The sequence below is a fragment of the Ranitomeya variabilis genome, chromosome 6 (genome assembly GCF_051348905.1).
Source record: "Ranitomeya variabilis isolate aRanVar5 chromosome 6, aRanVar5.hap1, whole genome shotgun sequence".
Taxonomy (NCBI): Eukaryota; Metazoa; Chordata; class Amphibia; order Anura; family Dendrobatidae; genus Ranitomeya; species Ranitomeya variabilis.
In genome coordinates, this window is record NC_135237.1 from 358778404 (window position 1) to 358801542 (window position 23139).

The 23139-nt window shown below is 43.8% G+C and overlaps 1 protein-coding gene across 3 annotated transcripts in view; it reads left to right on the plus strand.

The window, feature by feature from the left end:
- Nucleotides 1-23139, plus strand: part of CDKAL1 (CDKAL1 threonylcarbamoyladenosine tRNA methylthiotransferase) — a 1052012-nt gene that overhangs the window by 127843 nt on the left and 901030 nt on the right. For all 3 annotated transcript variants that reach the window (XM_077269963.1, XM_077269960.1, XM_077269961.1), the window contains exon 5: nucleotides 12009-12093. In XM_077269963.1, the coding sequence (XP_077126078.1) occupies nucleotides 12009-12093 (85 nt within the window). The remainder of the gene's footprint in view (nucleotides 1-12008; nucleotides 12094-23139) is intronic.

Sequence of the window (23139 nt, forward strand, 5' to 3'; positions counted from 1 at the left end):
AGATATTATACAGTCACCATGTGACAAGTGGGCCTGTGTAACTTCAAATGCCAGGGCTGAATTTTAGTCCCAGTCCGGCCCTGGGCTAAAGTTAGGGTTTTGATTACATTTACGGTTGGGTTTGGGTTAGGGTTAGGGGTGTGTTTGGGTTAGGGTTTCAGTTAGAATTGAGGGGGTTTCCACTGTTTAGGCACATCAGGGGCTCTCCAAACGCGACATGGTGTCCGATCTCAATTCCAGCCAATTCTGCGTTGAAAAACTAAAACAGTGCTCCTTCCCTTCCGTGCTCTCCCGTGTGCCCAAACAGGGGTTTACCCCCACATATTGGGTATCAGCGTACTCAGGACAAATTGGACAACAACTTTTGGGGTCCAATTTGTCTTCTTACCCTTGGGAAAATAAAAATGTGGGGGCTAAAATATCATTTTCGTGGAAAAAAATATATTTTTTATTTTCACGGCTCTGCGTTATAAACTGTAGTGAAACACTTGGGCGTTCAAAGTTCTCACAACACATCTAGATAAGTTCCTTGGGGGGTCTAGTTTCCAATGTGGGGTCACTTGGGGGTTTCTACTGTTTAGGTACATCAGGGGCTCTGCAAATGCAACGTGATGCCTGCAGATCAATCCATCTAAGTGTCAGGACTCTGAACTTTTTTTACCTTTCGTGCATTACTGCCCTCTTCCAAGATGGCGTCTTTGGTCTCATGTGCACTGTGTCTTCCTGCTATAAAACTCCACCCCAGCCTTCAGTCTGTGCTAGAGTATTCTGCCTTGCATCCAGCTCCTGACCTCTGATTACTCCCTGGCTATACACCTACTCCTGTGAACCTGTGTGGTGATCCTGCTACTCAGCTCTGAGTTCCTGCTGCATACACAAGTTTCCAGTAATCCTCCTTCATCTGCTGCTCGTGTTTACTTCATCTGCATTTGCTGGACATGTAAGCTGCTGTTGCTTTGCTATAACCTGAGACTATTAACCAAGCCTCCCTGGTTGAGCTAAGATATGATTTGAACTGCCTATAAGCATATCTATCTGTGTCTGGACTAAGACAAGGATTTATTCGTGTCAAGTATCCTCAAGAATAACTGTGCTTCATAGACTTTCTGCTTGATTGAATTTTTCTCTGTAGACTGCTAAGCTGCGTTTATTATTTGCACCAAGTGTTGTGGACTTGAGTTTCTCTCTGCACCTGTTTGAATCACCGTGTGATAATATAGACTTTACCACTTATAAAACTGTGTCCTGTAGTTGTCTTGTTCCACGCGAAGAGTCTCCTGAGTTATCCCCTATAATTATTACACTAAGTCTGCATTCCAAATGGCTCTCCTTACCCTTCCGAGCTCTGTTGTGCCCCCAAACAGTTTTTCTCCACCACATATGGGGTATCGGCGTACTCAGGAGAAATTGGACAACAACTTTAGCGGTCTAATTTCTCCCGTTACCCTTGGGAAAAAAAATTGCGGGCTAAAAGATCATTTTGTGGAAAGAAAAAATGATTTTTTAATTTTCACGGCTCTACATTCTAAACTTTTGTGAAACAATTGGGGGTTAAAAGTGCTCACCACACATCTAGATAAGTTCTTTAGGGGGTCTTCTTTCCAAAATGGGGTCACTTGTGGGGGGTTTCCACTGTTTAGGCACATCAGGGGCTCTCCGAACGCGACATGGGTTCCGATCTTAATTCCAGCCAATTTTGCATTGAAAAGTCAAATGGCGCTCCTTCCCTTCCGAGCTCTGCCATGTGCCCAAACAATGGTTTACCCCAACATATGGGGTGTTGGCGTACTCAGGACAAATTGTACAACGAGTTTTGTGGTCCAATTTCTCCTGTTATCCTTGGTAAAATAAAACAAATTGGATCTGAAGTAAAATTTTTGTGAAAAAAAAGTTAAATGTTCAATTTTTTTTTAAACATTTCAAACATTCCTGAGAAGCACCTGAAGGGTTAATAAACTTTTTGAATGTGGTTTTGAGTAACTTGAGGGGTGCAGTTTTTAGAATGGTGTCACTTTTGGGCATTTTCTGTCATATAGACCCCTCAAAGTCACTGCAAGTGTGAGGTGGTCCCTAAAAAAATGGTTTTGCAAATTTTGTTGTAAAAATGAGAAATCGCTGGTCAATTTTTAACCCTTATAACTTCGTAACAAAAAAAATTGTTTCCAAAATTGTGGTAATGTAAAGCAGAATTGGATAATGTTATTTTTTTAACTATTTTGTATGATATGACTCTCTAATTTAAGGGCATAAAAACTAAAAGTTTAAAAATTGGAAAATTTTCAACATTTTTGCCAAATTTCCATTTTTTTCACAATTAAACGCAAGTCAAATTGAAGAAGTTTTACCACTATCATAAAGTACAATATGTCACGAGAAAACAATCTCAGAATTACCAGGATCCGTTAAAGCGTTTCAGAGTTATGACCTCATAAAGTGACTGGTCAGAATTGAAAAAAATGGCCTGCTCAGGAAGTTGAAAACAGGCTTCGGGGTGAAGGGGTTGATATATTGTAATAATCATAATATATGGCACTGTGTACTTAAAATTGCTCATTTTGCTTTTCTGCCCAGCTAATTGTTCTCTTTGCTCTGTGTAGAAATAGGATGTCTCTTTTTCTCTTCTTTTATCATTCCCCTCTTCAATTCCTGACCCAGCTGCTCCGCCCTCACCTTTTCCAGGGACTTTTGTAGTGATGACTCATACAGGGAGAATAGACTTCTTGTTTCTACTTAGGCTATATGCCCACGAGCCTTGTGTTCGTTGCGTCCAAACGCTGCCATCTATTGAACGCAGGTAAATCCGCATGTGTTCACTGAACCTGTGGATTTACCGCATTGAAAAATTCTGTTGATTAAAGTTCTGTTGCATAGACTAGCGTCTCTGCAAGAGAAATTGGCATTTTGCAGTCCTGAAAGATGCGTCACTTTCCATCCTTTATGCTGTCACAGCTGGCTGCTGCGGGTTTGACGCTGCATAAATGCGCAGCTTCAAACTTGCTGCAAATCCTGATCATGGGCACATACCCTTAGAGCTTAGAAGGATTGAGCTAGTCAGTTTTTAATCATGTGATGTCATAGACCTAATGGAAAAGGTAAGAATTAAGTGGGCAGAAAGGCAAAATGAGAAGTTGTAAGTACACAATGCCAAAGAATATGATGACTGCAATGTATTAAGAAGATAAAAACTTTGATGGGAGTTCTTCTTTAAAGAGGATCTGTCAGCAGGCTATTCAACCCCTAGCTAAAGGCTTGAGTGTAAAACTCCTTTAATCCCTTCCCGACATCTGCAGTACATACACGTCATGATGGGGAAGGACTTCTGGCCGATGCAGTGTAGGTAAGTCATGTTAGTCATGCAACTACCGCGACTAATCGTGCGGTGATCACATAATTGTCCCTGGTGTTTCTCACAATAGGGAACAAGACGCCCCTCCGCAACTATGATCGCTGTGATTGGCTGTTCAACCCTGAACAGCCAATCACAGCATTTCTCAGTATTTCAGGCAATCAGATTGCCTGACACACTGATGTCCAGTCTAGGATCGGTGTTGTAATAGCACAGATCATAGGCTGGTGACTAGCAACCACAGCATCACCAGGGCCAGCTCTGATTGGTGCAATCGACGATGACATCGATTGCACCAATCAGTGCACAGACGCGCTGTGACCTGCAAGGGACTGGCCTGTACATCCTCAGTCTGGCTTTGGATTTGTACAGGGCGGTCACTCCGTCTGTCTGTGCACCGTGCTGGGCTTTGTGGTGCCACAGAAGCCTGTGCCATAACGAAGTAGAAATTTATTGGGCATGTTAGAAAAAATCTGTTTTTGAAGTTTTATTCTGAAGGACATTGAGGCGCACACTTCACTCACCGGCTCTGGTGTGCTAAAAATTTGCCCACCGCTGGCCTTCGGTTGATAATTGACATGTCACTCTTCCTTCTGGCTGTGTATCCGCGCTGGTGCAGTCATTGCCAGGGTTCATTTCATCAGAAGGGGCACTTCACTGCACAGTCATTGCCCGGATTCCTTGCAGACACGTAGACAGCCTCATACACTATAAATGGTACTTGTTCTATCCATGAAAAACACTGATAGAACCGTGTGTGACAAATGTATGAATGAAGCCTCGATAGACTAAAAAGTTAAAAAAATACAAACAAAAAAAACTGTTACTGAACTCCTCTTGACTTATACCACCAGATAGATGCTAAAATGCATTCTACTGTCCCCCATCAGGAGCTGCCCCGACATATATGCTAAATATAAGGAAAAAGCAATCTATAAATCAGCCCTTGGGCGTATAACAAGAAATGTGGATGCATTAACCTACAGTAGAGGTAAGATCAGTCTACTGGAAGAAAATGTCAATGAAGTCTGGGTCAGATGTTACACCGAGCAGTTACACCATTCTCTTGCTCAGGTACCAATAAAGTGGGTGTTTGCAGTTAGCGCTGGCAGTTGTTAAAGTTCTGCCAGTATTCTGCTTTGCTGAAGAATGTGAATACATCTTGGATGCTTTTCTTGTCTGTAAACTATTGTGTGCATCTTATCAGCTTGCAAAATATTTTATGAACTCCCTCGATTTCCACAGGCTATGGAAACAGTGGTCTGAAATATGCTGGCAACCTTGTAAAAGTCAATAAAATGCTAGAAGGTCCAATTTAATAAGTGTTTGGACGTATCTGGCTCAGGTGGATTCTGTCTATCTTAAAGCTGGAAGATAGAGTTTAAATCCGCAGTCTCAAGGGATATCAGCACCTGAAGTGATGGGCTGCATCTCGCCCCACAAATCAATGTTTTGCTTCTGGGTACTACATAATAGAACTGTAATATACATGGAGAAAAGGAGCATTTAAGCACCGTTCCCCAATTTCTGCTTGCATCTGTAAAAATGAATACAAGGCATGCATTGAGTTATTGTTTGATCAATATGGTCTTTGAATATATGAAAGTGTTAGTATTTCACTGAAGGATAAAGCACTTGTTTACGTCTGTGCTATACAGGGGATTTTGTGCTCATCCTACTGATTGTTTGATAGTCATGTCGCACTCTTGAGATTATGTTTCTTTTCTTTGGCATGAGTAAATTAGAAGGATTTAGTCACAAATTTGCTAAATTGGGATCTTGATTGGAATCTGAAAGGTGAAACCAGAGGCTCAAGGTCATCATTGCACCTATCTTTATATAGAAAAGTTGATTTAATTAACATTTTATAAAGAGATCCAATCCACTTTGCGCTTGGGCTTTTTTTTGTCAAGTTTTATCATTTGCTTTTTTGTGTCTGTTTGCACAATTTTCATCTTTCTATCTGCACATTTTTAAATTCACTTTTTTGTCTTTTTTTTTTTTATAATTTGTACTGTGAGTTTAAGGTTTCCAGATGTTTTCACCTGGTTCGTCATTTGCAACTTTTCAAAAAGTTGCTAAATTTCTTTCAAAATAATTCCAGTGTCCCCTCTGAAGTGGTTTTACGTATGCCATTTTTTAACGCACTTTATGCAACGTTTTCGTGAAATGTGACTTTTTGTGCTAAAAAGTCGCAAAACAGGTTAAAGACAAAAATGAAGTGCATTTACTTTGCCCAATATCCATTAATCATATGCGTTATTTTGCTCAGTTTGGTCGTGAAGAAAAGCCAGAGCATAACACAAGACAAAATAAGTGTTTTTAAAGAATTGCAGATGATGAAACTGACCCATTTTTGTTAAAAGTTTGCAAACTTCAAATCCCACCAAGACAACATCTACATGAAGTTTATATGTTCTGCCCATGTTTCCTTGGGTTTCTTCCCACACTCCAAAGACATACTGATAGGTAATTTAGATTGTGAGCCCCAATGGGGACAGTGATGATAATGTCTGTAAAGCGCTGTGGAATTAATGGCGCTATATAAATGAGTAAAATAAATCAATGACAGTATGAAATGTAAGTGAACAGACATTCTGATTTTATTGTGCAGTATAATACACTCCTTAACATTGAAATTAGAGCAAGCAGTCATTGAATTATGGAAATCACAGAATGGGTAGAAATGTTAATGATATGCAAAAGATGGAAAAATAGAAACAACATTTTCAAAACAAAACGAGTTAATCATTACACTGGTCAACAGCATTTTTGGTGCCAAAGATATTTCATCGAATTTAGGGTATTTTTGGGGTGCTGATTCTGAATATGTCATCAGTTTTGCCAGATTGGCTCAAGTTTTTGAGATTTTTGGTATCTTATTTATAGCACTTGTTGGTAAATGCGACGCATCATCTCATTAATTTCTTTGGATTAGTACTTGAACTGAGCAGTTCTCAATATAGTTTTGTGTTAATTAGTGTTCTAAAAGTTTGTTCATAGCTTGATTTTTGCACTAACTTTATGTTGTTGTCTGTTTTCCAGTGAAAAGCATGAACTCATCAAGAAGAAGTTGTCTTAACGATCCAGACTCATTCTGTTACATTTGTGGTGAATACACACTGCCAAAACATAGAAGAAACATAACAGACTTGGTAAAAAAAGTGTATTTTGCCTATTTTGGGGTTATGCTTGGGGACTAAGACAAGTTTTGGGCACCACACATAGTGTGCAAAGCATGTATCGAATTATTACGAAAATGGAGCAAAGGACAAAGAAAAAGCTTCAAATTTGGTGTTCCAATGGTGTGGAGAGAGCCAAAAAATCATCATGATGACTGTTATTTATGGTAAACACAGGTACAGGCACATCTTCACAATGAGGGACAGGCCTTCTTGCAGATTCCATGTTACTCCCATTTTCGTTTCTTATGCTTATTGAATCCTTGCACTTGCACTGCACAGAAATAACAGTCATCATGATGATTTTTTGGCTCTCTCCACACCATTGGAACACCAAATTTGAAGCTTTTTCTTTGTCCTTTGCTCCATTTTCGTAATAATTCGATACATGCTTTGCACACTATGTGTGGTGCCCAAAACTTGTCTTGGTCCCCAAGCATAACCCCAAAATAGGCAAAATACACTTTTTTTACGAAGTCTGTTATGTTTCTTCTATGTTTTGGCAGTGTGTATTCACCACAAATGTAACAGAATGAGTCTGGATCGTTAAGACAACTTCTTCTTGATGAGTTCATGCTTTTCACTGGAAAACAGACAACAACATAAAGTTAGTGCAAAAATCAAGCTATGAACAAACTTTTAGAACACTAATTAACACAAAACTATATTGAGAACTGCTCAGTTCAAGTACTAATCCAAAGAAATTAATGAGATGATGCGTCGCATTTACCAACAAGTGCTATAAATAAGATACCAAAAATGTCAAAAACTTGAGCCAATCTGGCAAAACTGATAGCATATTCAGAATCAGCACCCCAAAAATACCCCAAATTCATTAAAATATTTTGGACACCAGAAAAATTTTTTTTTTTTGTTGACCTGTGTTATCGAGTATTAACATCACACACAGAAATACACACTCTTACACGACTTAGCTGCTATCATTGAGGTTATTAATGGTTGTCTGGGGAATATTATGTCATGCTGAATCCACTTGGCTATGCAAATCATCAAGATCCGCTGCTGGCATTCCCCTTTGTAATTGTCAACCAATGATGTGCCAGATGAGAGACCAGTCCAGAGACACTACAGGTGATGGTAGCATGGTTAGGCCATGTAGGCTGTTCACAGTAGCACAAGCAACATGCAGCCTGGAGTTTTATTGAAAATGTTCTCCTTGGACACTTTGGATATATGGACGTACCATCAGTACTACTGCCAAATCAATAGCATGTCTGAAAGAAAGACTAGATGAGTCTGGCTAATGTACACTATGCCACCTCACATTATAATCCCAGGATTAGAACCAGTGTGACTTTCTCTCATGAAGGCCTCTTTATGTAGTTGCCCTCGTGGTCTCCAGAGCAATCTCTGGCAATCATTGTGTCAAGATAAAAGCTAGACTTGTTGAATAGGATAGACCTCCATTTCACTCGTTATTGCCACCTTTCTCTGCACTATGATAGCCTTTGTGAGTGGTGGTGTGAGGTCAATAGAAGACCTGTAGCTGCCTTCTAATGGCTTGTGTAGATACTGTGATAAGCTATGGCCTGGACGTACCGAGCCGTTGCCAACTCTTGGGGATTATAACAGATATCAGCTAGAAGAGTGTATCCCAATTGGTTAAAACATAACTTTTAAAGTTATGTTTTAACCAATTGGGATACACTCTTCTAGCTGATATCTCTTGTGTAGATACTATTTTACGCTTTAGGCTTGATATGTGATGTCCGATTTCAATTACAGTACAGAATGGATAGCTACGTGACATTCTTCGAATTTGACAATCTGTCTGTGCAAAGATTCACCTCTGTGCACCTCTTGCTGTCATTCCAATTTGCCAACCAACCACTAGGACATGCAATGTAGAACAGTGCTGACAGCTCAGCCTATGCGTGTTGTGATTATCGGGAGTGATAAACCAAGGTTTCTCAGTTGAAGCATTCCGGCCTCTTCAGTATTGCAATCAGTGGCGATAACTGGTACGTTGACAAGCGGAGATATCGTACGGTCATCCCACATGACTTGATCTGATTTTTGGGGTTCCTTGTGGCAAAAAAACCCTGTTCAATCTGGCTTTTATGTCCCCACCCACCACATGCCACAGATTGCAAGTAGGTGCTTGAACATTTGATAGTTTGCAGATTTTAGGAATACCTGCTACTTTGATTTGCATAGTCTTACAGCTTGAACTTCTTCATATTGCAATTTCAATGTTGAGCCGTGTATAAGAAAACAATTAGCTAATATGTACACTAAAACTTAGTTGTCCCACCACTTCTTTCTTCACACCCATATCCCAGTTGGGAATGGGGGGGGGGGTCAATGAGTTTCGGCTTATCTTGCCTATGAAATGTTTGCCCACTCTGCATGTAAATATTCTAAAAGCCCTCCGCATGCGCTAGCGCGTCCTTGTAAATGTTGCTGCACAAGCAAGCATCACCTATATTCTATGGGGTTTATGTCTGCTGAATGACTAGCCCATGGGAGTTTCTTGATGCCACTTTCCTGCTAGCCAATATTCATCCGTTTTATCAGTGTAGTAAGGAATCCTGTCTTCCATGAGTAGAGTAGCAGTTTTGTTCATCAGCCGAGCTAAGAACACTGGGTCATCTTCCATGTTCCAGCACTCTATTTTCATGCGGCTAGCTGTTACCTGTTGTCATTAAATTTCAATGTTATTCTCATTTACATATTTTCTAAACTACTATTTTGTTTTGAAAAAAATCTTCCAATTGTAATATTTAATTCACGTTCTAATTTTTTCAAGTTTAGATCATTAACTCATTATTTATATAGCTTCTTGCTGAGCCAGAAGAAAAATAGAAGCCATGCAAGTTGTTTTTAGTTATAGGGACATAATACAGTTTATAGTTTGTTAAAATGATTGGATAATTTTGTTATTGGAGGATGCAAGGTTAACACGACCTTCTGTTTTTCACAAGATATTGCAGTGGTGATAAAAGCTCCTTCATCTATTTGTGTTGAGATTGAAAACATACTGCAGCAACTTGGCAAACTTTTTTTTTGTTTGTTTTATTATTAACGTTCACCAGTTATTAACAACCTCATTACTCCAACATAAAGTCAAATCTTGGTTAGTGAAATAATGGGGTTTTTCCTTGGCTATACATTAGTAGCATGGATAGCTTTTAGTTCACAGATCTGTTTGTATTTTAAGTAGGTTATGTGGCTTGGACCTCATGCACGCTGCAGAGCCGTGTGCCGAAGGCTGTGCCGTGGCGTATGGTTTCCTCAGCACTGCAGAATGGAGTTTTGTGACTTGTCATCTGTCAGATATTTTACCAACTGCAAGCAATCCATTGAGGGGAGAATAGGATTGTAACAATGTTGATAAAACACATGTAATCCAACTGAAAAGGCTCCTCATCTTCAAGAAAGAAGCAAGGCATGGGACTGTTGAGCTCCACCGAAGTGTCTGGGTGATTTATCTGTAACTTCAAGGGTTGGTTGGGGATATACCGTAATATTGATGAGATAGCCACTGACCAGAACTGAACAGCACTCCTCCCTTCATTGTTTTGCTGCCGCTGCCAAAAATTGCAGATCAACGCCTCTTCTCTTAAAATGAAGATCTGCAGTATTCTGCAGTAGCTACTATGCTGTTCTGCTTATCTCCATGATTATATGATTGATGAGGGTGCTGGTCATTGTATCCACATTGGTCTGATATTGATTCATGGTAAGGACATGTAATCTTGGAAAACTCCAAGTACATGCTCAGTAGTGAGCCAGTGCTGTGGAGTCTGACTCAGAGTCAGGAAACTGAGTAGTCTGAGATGGAGGTTTGACTTACTACTTGCGTGGGCGACACTGGCCTTTGCATGCCATGCACTCTTAACAGTGCGCACAGTTGCTGGCGAGAGAGCGCACTGCCATTGTGTTGGCAGGGACAAGATTGTGTTGACAACCGATGCATTCTTAGTACAGCACGGACTAGCCCAGCCCCTCAAACTGAGGCCACTAATGACTTTGTTTGTTTAAGGATGGGAGTAGAGGCTGGGGCGAGTGCTGTGTGATAAAACAATCACTCGGCCTAGTGTTATTCTAATGGGCAGCTCAGGCCTACATTTTCTCATCACTATTCAGCGTGAGAGAACAATTGCAGCAAGACTCGGCTCACTTGCCCCCATACAAGTCTATGGGTGCGAGTGAAACATCACACTGCACTCGGATATCACTCGTGTGCAGTGAGATATACGCCGGTGCCGGCAGCAGAGGAGATGGAGATGTTACTTTCTCTGTCTCCTCCACAGCTGTGCTCCGATCCTGTCATGTGAGAGCATCGCAGCACAGTAGCCCTGACACTCGGCTCACATTCGTAGCAGAGCAGGAGCCGAGGGTCATTAGCACATTGAATCTGATGCTGTATGCTACTGTGACTCCGGCCTTATTCATACGCGCCAGGTAGTGACAACACTCATCATCGTCCCCTTAGCGCACACAGACATGTGTGCAGCCCCATAGATTATAATGGATGCTTAAGTGTCTCTGCTACATGTAAAAATGTCACCGCGCGTGCTGGAGACACTGACATATGAAGGGGTCTAATGGACAATTCTATTAGTGCGTGGAAAGGCAGTGGAGGCACAGGAAGGGGTTAAGGCCTGCATATGATTTGATACTTAGCCACATATATCTTTTGTATCTAAGGCTTTTCCAAACTTTGAAAGTTTTCTTCTATTTTAGTGATGTGGTTGTGTATGAAGGGTGGATGGGTTATTTCAGGAGAACACTAGTCTGTTTTGCTGCGTTGGACCGCGTCCAGCTGGTTCTGCACTTAAAATGCTTATATAGATTATTTAGATAACGATCATTTATTTCATCCTGCAGAGGAGGATTTCAGAATGGTTGAACTTGCTGCCCTAATGTCTGCACGAAAGCTTTAAGTTAGGGCAGCAAAAACGAAACATTTTACTTTTAGAATTTGTAAATCACTGTATCTTCGATCACTATTGCTTTGCATAATATTTGCATGCTGCCTTTCTACAATCTTTGTTTGATTGGCAATAAACTGAAAAGTGGCATAATTCTACAGAGCCATGCCTTTTGCAAACAATTGTGGGGAGGAAAGGCTTCTGTAAAAGGTTATATATATTTTTTTCTGCTCTTTATGAATAATTAACCCGCTGTCTAATTATTTTACAAGGAAACCTTTAAAAGACATATCTACTAAAACATACTACTGAAAAATGAAGTAGTGACTTCAGGGTTATGTTTCTTCTCTGACATCGATGGGGTCACTCTTCATAAGAGGCCATTGTGGACTTCTCAATTTCCATAGTGTTTCAGTGTGTTTCTGAAGTTGTGGTGCACATCCACCACAGCACCTATGTTTTCGCTTTCTGTAATAGGACGTTACATATTCTGTCATTTTTGTAATTTTTCTTGCTTTGTTTATTCCCTGCTGGAATGCTAAATCTTTTTGCAGTTTATACAAAAATGTTTTCTTCCTGCAGAGCATGCTGACCAAGCGGATTTGTGGCTGCTGAATAGTTGCACTGTGAAAAGTCCAGCTGAAGACCACTTCAGAAACTCTATTAGGTAAGTAATTGCGTTTCTTTAAATAGTTGTGCAAATTGTCTCTTCAGAGAGGAAAGGACTAGAACTCTAGTGCCACCTATTGGAAGTAGCAATCCTAACAGTCAATGTCGACCCTTTAACGAGCCTTGTCACATGACTTAGGATAAAAGCCGAACCAGAATCTCAATTTGCAGACACTGTGTTTCGGGGTACTGCCCCTCATCAGTGCAAAGTGGAGATCTGGTTTGGATGAGAGATAAGCGTCTGACTGGGATCCAAGAAGTCTAGTTTTTTCCTTGTGGAGAGTGACATGTTAAGCATTTAAATATTTGTAAAACCCATGTAGATTGTGAAGCTTAATATGAATACCTCCTGCCTCATATAAAGCTGTTATCATTGAGTGTGATCCTTTACTTAGGGTCTTCCTTTGAGTCAGTTAAAGGTGTTCCCATTCTGGTGGGTTCAATCTACCTCTGTGTGGACACCACATTTACCCAGTGTCATTGGCTCACCTAGTGAGGTGGGCTCTGAAAGCCTAGGTCAGAGTGAGCAAACCGACCGAACGTGAGAGCAAAAGGTGATATCCCACTGAGCAGGACTTTATGGATGGCACTTGGATTAGCAGGCAGACAAGCTGAGCATGAAGTGCCTGAAGACACTGAGCTAACACTGTAAACATATAGAGAAACTGTACATATATAGACAGTCTATTACTTGCAGTAAGCAAATGGTTAAAGACAAAGTTGTTTGATATCAGCAGAGAGAGGGTAGACAGCAGTGATAAATAGGCAAACTGAATACATGCTGGTAGTAAAGATACTCTGTTGCAGTAGCGTTAAGTGTGCACAACACCAGCCAGGCGTTCGTAATGCTTACAGCAGTTCTGAGCGAAGACGTAAATGCAGATGGTTGGGAAACAAGCACAAGTTTGCTGAAGAGATGATTGCCAGGTGAGAGAATTGAATGATGAGACCAATTCCAAGGTACACTGTACTGTAACTGTATTACTGTCAGAGTTAAAAGGCCAGTAGTGATGATGTTACTTCACAAACCCGGTGTCGACCACAGCAAACTCTCTGGTACTGAGACCGGTGACTAGCACACTGTGGGTTTTTACTTGTAAAAAACTGCACCACCAAAAGCTACAATGAAGACTGAATCAAGAAAATGCAGTAATATCGCATTAAAATGCTTGCGGCTTTCCACATTACTGCACTACTGATACAGGGTACAACTGCTTGTGTGTATCCTGTGCTTCAGATGCATTTAATGGGAATCCAGCAGCCCCTCACTACCAGTCATGTCTGTGCTGGGGAAGACTCTTTGATTGACATCTTCTTTACTTAGGTGCTGTACAGCAGCTTGTCAATCAGTAAGCGGAGGGTGTCATTACAGAATGTTTGCTTTCTAGACAGTGCCCACTGTTCACGAATCCCAGCATTGGCCCAATTAATTGAAACAAGCGGTTGCAGGGAGAATTAAACATATTTTTCTCCCTGCAGTCACATTTCAATTTAGACTGCAGCACATGTTTAAAATGGAATTTACCTGCAGATTACTACTATGGCTGCAAGTATTTTTTTTTTTTCACTCTGGTTCCTTTCAACATGTTTTTGCCTTCAGAAATTTTTTGGGATTAGTCCCATTCAGGTGAAAATACACTGCTCAAAGAAATAAAGGGAACACTAAAATCCCACATCCTAGATATCACTGAATGAAATATTCCAGTTGTAAATCTTTATTCATTAGATAATGGAATGTGTTGAGAACAATAAAACCGAAAAATGATCAACGTAAATCATAACCAATATCCCACAGAGGTTTGGATTTGGAATGATGCTCAAAATCAAAGTGGAAAATTATGTTACAGGCTGATCCAACTTGAGTGGAAATGCCTCAAGACAAGGAAATGATGCTCAGTAGTGTGTGTGGCTTCCACGGGCCTGTATGACCTCCCTACAATGCCTGGGCATGCTCCTGATGAGGCGGTGGATGGTCTCATTAGGGATCTCCTCCCAGACCTGGACTAAAGCATCCGCTAACTCCTGGACAGTCTGTGGTGCAACGTGACTTTGGTGGGTGGTGTGAGACATGATGTCCCAGATGTGTTCAATCGGATTCAGGTCTGGGGAGCGGGCGGGCCGGTCCATAGCTACAATGCCTTCATCTTGCAGGAACTGCTGACACACTCTAGCCACATGAGGTCTGGGATTGTCCTCCATTAGGAGGAACCCAGGGCCAACCGCACCAGCATATGGTCTCACAAGGGGTCTGAGGATCTCATCTCGGTACATAATGGCAGTCAGGCTACCTCTGGCGAGCACATGGAGGGCTGTGTGGCCCTCCAAAGAAATGCCACCACTCACCATTAATGATCCACTGCTAAACCGGTCATGCTGAAGGAAGTTGCAGGCAGCAGATCGCACTCCACAGCGTCTCCAGACTCTGTCACGTCTGTCACATGTGCTCAGTGTGAACCTGCTTTCATCTGAAGAGCACAGGGCGCGAGTGGCGAATTTGCCAATCTTGGTGTTCTGTGGTAAATGCCAAGCGTCCTGCACGATGTTGGGTTGTGAGCACAGCCCCCATCTGTGGACTTCGGGCTCTCAGACCATCCTCATGGAGTCGGCTGCTGGGTTGTTGCTCTCCTACGGCCCCCTCCACATCTCCTGGTGTACTGGCCTGTCTCCTGGTAGCGCCTCCAGCCTCTGGACACGACGCTAACAGACACAGCAAACCTTGCCACAGCTCTCATTGATTTGCCATCCTGGATGAGCTGCACTACCTGAGCCACTTGTATGGGTTCTAGAGTCCGTCTCATGCTACCATGAGTGTGAAAGCACAACCAACATTCAAAAGTGACCAAAACATCAGCCAGAAAGCATTGGTATTGAGATGTGAGCTGTGGTCCCCACATGCAGAACCACTCCTTTGACTGTGTCTTGATAATTGCCAGTAATTTCCATCTGTTGTCTATTAAATTTGCACAACAGCATGTGAAATTGATTGTCAGTGTTGCTTCCTAAGTGGACAGTTTAATTTCACAGAAGTGTGATTTACTTGGAGTTATATTCTGTTGTTTAAGTGTTCCCTTTATTTTTTTGAGCAGTGTACAAAATTTCATTAAACGTTCCCCATTCTGCTAGGGTACAACTGAATTGTTGCTGTGAAGGAATGAGAGAATTTTGCATTCTGCTATGCTACTAAACAATGGATTATGGCAAACAAATGATCCAAGCTTTTTTTTTTGTTTAATTTTATCCAAAGCATACATATTGCTATAGAAACTAAACACAACTGGAGCATTGATATTTTTCCCATTGTCGGTCATCTCTTAAATAAAGTTTGTCTGCAATGTTTGAAGAATTTGTGATTTGATTTCTTTTCATGTATTAGATCATTGAGTCAAAATTATAGTTCTTTCTCAAGCCCTTGGCTTTTTCTTACTGACTGCATTATGGTGAGGTTAATCCACTGGTCCTATACTCCTATTAATCTGATTAGTTATTCAGTGTTTCATTTGTGTTTTATCTGTAAAAGTCATTGAACTGTTAAGAACAAAATATCATGTATTTGAACAAAATGACATTTTTATTTGCTGTATAGTATTATATTTTTTAAAGAGTTGCCTGTTTTAGACCTTGAAACCAGTATTCATATACCGTATATACTCGAGTATAAGCCGAACCGAGTATAAGCCGACCACCCTAATTTTGCCACAAAAAACTGGGAAAACTTATTGACTCGAGTATAAGCCTAGGGTGGAAAATGCAGCAGGTACCGGTGAATTTCAAAATTAAAAATAGATACTCCATACCGTTCATTATGGCCCCATAGATGCTCCACATAAAGCTGTGCCATATATAATGCTCTGCACCGTTGCCCCATAGATAGCTGTGCCATATATATAATGCTCTGCACCGTTGCCCCATAGCTTTGCCATATATATAATGCTCTGCACCATTGCCCCATACCTGTGCCATATAGTGCTCTGCACCATTGCCCCATAGCTGTGCCATATATGCTTTGCACCGTTGCCCCATAGCTGTGCCATATATATAATGCTCTGCACCGTTGCCCCATAGCTGTGCCATATAGTGCTCTGCACCGTTGCCCCATAGCTGTGCCATATAGTGCTCTGCACCGTTGCCCCATAGCTGTGCCATATATATAATGCTCTGCACCGTTGCCCCATATTTGTGCCATATATATAATGCTCTGCACCATTGCCCCATAGCTGTGCCATATATATAGTGCTCTGCACCGTTGCCCCATAGCTGTGCCATATAGTGCTCTGCACCGTTGCCCCATAGCTGTGCCATATAGTGCTCTGCACCGTTGCCCCATAGATACTCCACATAAAGCTGTGCTGCTGCTGCTGCTGCAATAAAAAAAAAAAAACACATACTCACCTCTCTTGCCTGCAGCTCCTCAGCGTCCCGTCCCGGCGTCTCTCTGCACTGACTGATCAGGCAGAGGGCGGCGCGCACACTATATGCGTCATCGCGCCCTCTGACCTGCACAGTCAGTGCGGAGAGACGCCGGGAAGACAGCGCGGCGCCCGGCGGGTGGAACGAGGGAAGGTAAATATGACATACTTACCTGCTCCCGGCGTCCCGCTCCTTCCCCCGGACAGCTGGTCTTCGGTGCCGCAGCCTCTTCCTCTATCAGCGGTCACCGGCACCGCTTCATTAGAGAAATGAATAGGCGGCTCCGCCCCTATGGGAGGTGGAGCAGCCTATTCATTTCTCTAATGAGCGGTCCCATGTGACCGCTCAGGGGAAAAGCTGCGGCACCCGGAGACCATGGGACGGGCAGGGGGAGCGACAGGAACGCCGGGACTAGGTGAGTATATGACAGTCCTCACCCGCCGACCCCACCACCGATCATGACTCGAGTATAAGCCGAGAGGGGCACTTTCAGCCCAAAAATTTGGGCTGAAAATCTCGGCTTATACTCGAGTATATACGGTAATTTGTATAATTTTGTTTTCTTGGTTGGATAAACATCTATTATTCTATGATGCTAAAATTTAAATGGTTTCAAGAGGTTCTCTGGGAATCGAAAAAAGTAAATAGCAAAAGGAAATGTCATTATAAACCAATTCTCAGATACTTTTAATTTGCGAATCACAATAGTTTTGTCTAGATAAGTAAGCACAGTAGTATTAAAATGAGCTCTGTCTTGTTACACTAATAGAAACACGTTCTAGAATGTTAAAAAAAAGTACTTGTGAGTATGTGCAGTAGAATCTCAACCCCCTCCCCCCCTCTTGCGTAGGAAGATGTTCTCCCAGTGGATATTCTGATCTAGTAGTGGAGATACTATTTGTGCTGAGGTAAGAAAAAGCTGCTCACACTGCTGTCCACCCTGTGTATCTGATCAAATACAGGAGATGGGAGGAGTACTGAGGTAAGAAGAGACCATTGACACTGCTGTCCACACTGTCTATCTGATCTAATGCTAGAGATGCCAGAGATGCTGAAGTAAGAAGAGGCTGCTCACACTGTTGTCCACCCTGTCTATCTAATCTAATTCTGGAGATACCAGAGGTACTGAAGTAAGAAGATACTGCTTACACTGCTGTCCACTGGAGGTGCACGTGGTTTACGGACCCACTGTCCCGTGGACCGAGGAGAGCCTGGAGGGGCTGGGCTAAGTGAAAACCCAACTAGAGCCCCTGATGGTGGGGTTAGACTTGGCTCTGGATGGACGCCAGGTGCTACTCCAGGACAGACCTCAGACATGCGGCAGCTGACCCCCAAAGGGACAAGATACTGTAACGGCAGGTGCAGGTACTGTAGGCTAATTCACATACAGGCAGGCACTGACAGCCACGGCTTGTTTATAGACAGGTGCTGGCATGCACGTGTGATGTACAGGCAGGCAGGTACATGGCTGGTGTACAGGCAGGTTGGTGCATGTGGGCACAGCTGATTATACTGGAAGGTTCAGGCGGGCATATCTGCAATACAGACAGGCAGATGCAGGCGGTCACAGCTGATATACTGGTAGGCAGGTACAGGCTGGCACTGCAGATGTACTGGCAGGCAGGTACAGACGGGCACGGCTGATATACTGGCAAGCAAGTGCTGCTGGGCACAGTTGATATACAGGCAGGGGTATGACTCGGTTCATACTGGACTGACAGGAACAGCTTCAGGAAAAACTGGGTCATTGAAAGGAAAGGTGCAGACTCGTAGGGAGCTGCAGATTCCCACTGGACAGGTAAGAGCAGGTTCACATAGAACAGACATGGTCAGGTACATACAGAACAAACACAAGGACTAGTACACACAGGACAGACAGGACCAGATTCACACTGGTTACTTAAAATGAAGTCGCAAATGCCCACACAGATCACTAAAATTGCACAGCGACAAGAGATTAGAGATGGGTACTAATTCAGACACAGCAGGTATTAGCAAAGATACTAGTTCAGACACTGCAGGTGTAGAGATAGGTACTTGTTCAGACACAGGAGGTTTATGGAAAGACCCAAATTTGGATACAAATAAGTTCAGGAAAATGTCCAGATTCAGACAAAATCAGACACAGGTTCAGGGCTGGGCCTGCAGACCAAGGGAAACAGGTTCAGGCCTTGTCATGCAGACCCAAAGAAAATGGTTCCGAGACAGAAATGGGACAGGACCTTGCAACTTAGTAGTTGCACCAACACTAAAGGAGAATGTTGCTCAGGTCCCTCCTAACAGATGGAGGTGCCTTAAATGCCTCCCAGCAATTGGCTAAGGACACATTATTAGCGCACGCACTGTCTCTTTAAGAATATAGTTCATGCTCGCTGTAAGCATGCTGCCAGGAAACATGCACAGCAAGCAAAGAACAAGGAGCTTGCAGCATGGCCAGAAGTGGTAAGTCCGTGTCGCTGCATAATGGAGGATGGGAAGCCATGTAGGGATGCAGGCAGTGGTATTATATCCACCCTGTCCAACTGGTCTAATACTGAAGATACCAGGGTGCTGAGGTTAGAAGAGGACGAGTGTCATACTGCAGTGAAAAGATACTGTTTACACTGCTATCCACCCTGTCTATCTGATACAATACTGAAGATGCCAGGGGTACTGAAGTAAGAAGATACTGCTAACACTGCTGTACACTTTTCCTATCCTATCTGATTTCATACGGTTGATACCAGCAGTACTGAGGTAAGAAAAGAATGCTCACACTGCTATCCACCGTGTCTTCCTTAAATAAATGACATTATATAGGCATCTCTGAGTCACAGTAGCAGGGCATCGTCAGATCATGGCAGGTACCTTAATGATCACAACATTCTAGGAAAGATTTCTGTTAGTGTAACACATTGGTGGCCATTTTAATAAATCAGATGATTAAATTCCTGGTCAAAACAATTGAGGTTTGCTAATTAACCCCTTCCCGACCCATGACGCCTATGCGGCGTCATGGAATGATCGCATCCCTGCAGATCGGGTGAAAGGGTTAATTCCTATTTTACCCGATCTGCAGGGAGAGGGGGAGTTGTACTTCAGCCTAGGGGGGGTGGCTTTGCCCCCACGTGGCTACGATCGCTCTGATTGGCTGTTGAAAGTGCAACAGCCAATCAGAGCAATTTGCAATATTTCACCTATGAAAATGGTGAAATATTGCAATCCAGCCATGGCCGATGCTGCAATAACATCGGCCATGGCTGGAAATCATGTACTGGCCCCCCCACCGCCCCCGATCTCCTCCCCAGTCGTCCGTTATGTGGCCCGGTCCTCTCCGTCCTCCTGCCCGCTCCCCCGTCCTCCTGCCCGCTCCCCGTGCTCCTGTCCGCTCCCCCCGTCCTCCGATCCCCCCCCCTGTGCTCCGATCCACCCCCCCACCATCCCCTCATACTTACCGATCCTCCCGAAGTCGGTCCGTCTTCTCCCTGGGCGCCGCCATCTTCCAAGATGGCGGGCGCATGCTCAGTACGCCCGCCAAATCTGCAGGCTGGCAGATTCGTTACAGGTACATTTTGATCGCTGTGGTAGGTTCTACCACAGCGATCAAAATAAAAAAATAATAAATAAACCCCCCCCTTTATCACCCCCATAGGTAGGGACAATAATAAAATAAAGAAAATATTTTTTTTTCTTTTTCCACTAGGGTTAGGGTTAGAACTAGGGGTAGGGTTAGGGGTAGGGTTAGGGTTACGGGTAGGGTTAGGGTTAGGGGTAGGGTTATGGCATGTGCACACAGAGCGGCTCGGCCGCGGATCCGCAGCGGATCGGCCGCGGATCCGCAGCGGATCGGCAGCGGATCGGCAGCGGATCCGCAGCGGATCGGCCGTGGATCCGCAGCGGATCGGCCGCGGATCCGCCGCGGATCCGCAGCGGATTGGCCGCGGATCCGCAGCGGATCGGCCGCGGATCCGCAGCGGATCCGCAGCGGATGGGCCGCGGATCTGCAGCGGATTGGCCGCGGATCCACAGCGGATCGGCAGCGGATTGGCCGCGGATCGGCAGCGGATCGGCCGCGGATCCGCAGCGGATCGGCAGCGGATCGGCCGCGGATCCGCAGCGGATCGGCCGCGGATCGGCAGCGGATTGGCCGCGGATCCGCAGCGGATCGGCAGCGGATCCGCAGCGGATTGGCCGCGGATCTGCAGCGGATTGGCTGCGGATCCGCAGCGGATCCGCAGCGGATTGGCCGCGGATCTGCAGCTGATTGGCCGCGGATCCACAGCGGATTGGCAGCGGATCTGCAGCTGATTGGCCGCGGATCCACAGCGGATTGGCAGCGGATTGGCCGCGGATCCGCAGCGGATTGGCCGCTGCGAATTCGAAGCAGTTTTCCATCAGGTTTACAGTACCATGTACACCTAAGGAAAACCAAATCTGCTGTGCCCATGGTGCGGAAAATTCCGTGCAGAAACGCTGCATTGTATTTTCCGCAGCATGTCAATTCTTTGTGCGGATTCCGCAGCGTTTTACACCTGTTCCTCAATAGGAATCTGCAGGTGAAATCCGCACAAAAAAACACTGCAAATCTGCTGTAAATCCGCAGGCAAAACGCAGTGCCTTTTACCTGCAGATTTTTCAAAAATCGTGCGGAAAAATCTCACACGAATCCGCAACGTGGGCACATACCCTTAGGGTTAGGGTTGGAATTAGGGCTAGGGTTGGAAATAGGGTTAAGAATAGGCTTGTGGTTAGGGTTACGGATAGGGTTAGGGGTGTGTTGGGGTTACAGTTGTGGTTAGGGTTGGGATTAGGGTTACTGTTGGGATTAGGGTTAGGATTAGGGTTGGAATTAGGGTTACGGTTGTGTTGCGGTTAGGGTTGTGGTTAGGGGTGTGTTGGGGTTAGGGTTGTGATTAGGGTTATGGCTACAGTTGGGATTAGGATTAGGGGTGTGTTGGGGTTAGTGTTGAAGTTAGAATTGAGGGGTTTCCACTGTTTAGGCACATCAGGGGTCTCCAAACGCAACATGGCGCCACCATTGATTCCAGCCAATCTTGCGTTCAAAAAGTCAAATGGTGCTCCCGCCCTTCCAAGCCCCGACGTGCGCCCAAACAGTGGTTTACCCCCACATTTGGGGTACCAGCGTACTCAGGACAAACTGGGCAACAACTGTTGGGGTCCAATTTCTCCTGTTACCCTTGCAAAAATAAAAAATTACTTGCTAAAACATAATTTTTGAGGAAAGAACAATTATTTTTTATTTTCACGGCTCTGCGTTATAAACTTCTGTGAAGCACTTGGGGTTGAAAGTGCTCACCACACATCTAGATAAGTTCCTTCGGGGGTCTAGTTTCCAAAATGGGGTCACTTGTGGGGTGTTTCTACTGTTTAGGCACATCAGGGGCTCTGCAAATGCAATGTGACGCCCGCAGACCATTCCATCAAAGTCTGCATTTCAAATGTCACTACTTCCCTTCCGAGCCCTGACGTGTGCCCAAACAGTGGTTTACCCCCACATATGGGGTATCAGCGTACTCACAACAAACTGGGCAACAAATATTGGGGTCCAAATTCTCCTGTTACCCTTGTGAAAATAAAAAATTGCTTGCTAAAACATCTTTTTTGAGGAAAGAAAAATGATTTTTTATTTTCACGGCTCTGCGTTGTAAACTTCTGTGAAGCACTTGGGGGTTGAACGTGCTCACCACACATCTAGATAAGTTCCTTGGGGGGTCTAGTTTCCAAAATGGGGTCACTTGTGGGGGGTTTCTACTGTTTAGGCATATCAGGGGCTCTGCAAACGTAACATGATGCCCGCAGACCATTCCATCAAAGTCTGCATTCCAAAACGTCACTACTTCCCTTCCGAGCCCCGGCATGTACCCAAACAGTGGTTTACCCCCACATATGGGGTATCAGCGTACTCAGGAGAAACTGGACAACAACTTTTGTTGTCCAATTTCTCCTGTTACTCTTGCAAAAATAAAAAATTCTGGGCTAAAAAAATATTTTTGAGGAAAGGAAACACATTTATTATTTTCACGGCTCTGCGTTATAAACTTCTGTGAAGCACTTGGGGGTTCAAAGTGCTCACCACACATCTAGATAAGTTCCCTTGGGGGTCTAGTTTCCAAAATGGAGTCACTTGTGGGGAGTTCCTACTGTTTAGGCACATCAGGGGCTCTGCAAACGCAACCTGATGCCCGCAGAGCATTCCATCAAAGTCTGCATTTCAAAACGTCACTACTTCCCTTCCGAACCCCGACGTGTGCCAAAACAGTGGTTTACCCCCACATATGGGGTATCAGCGTACTCAGGAGAAACTGGACAACAACTTTTGGGGTCCAATTTCTCCTGTTACTCTTGCAAAAATAAAAAAATTCTGGGCTAAAAAAATATTTTTGAGGAAAGGAAACACTTTTTATTTTCACGACTCTGCGTTATAAACTTCTGTGAAGCACTTGGGGGTTCAAAGTGCTCACTACACATCTAGATAAGTTCCCTTGGGGGTCTAGTTTCCAAAATGGAGTCAATTGTGGGGAGTTCCTACTGTTTAGGCACATCAGGGGCTCTGCAAACGCAACCTGACGCCCGCAGAGCATTCCATCAAAGTCTGCATTTCAAAACGTCACTACTTCCCTTCCGAACCCCGACGTGT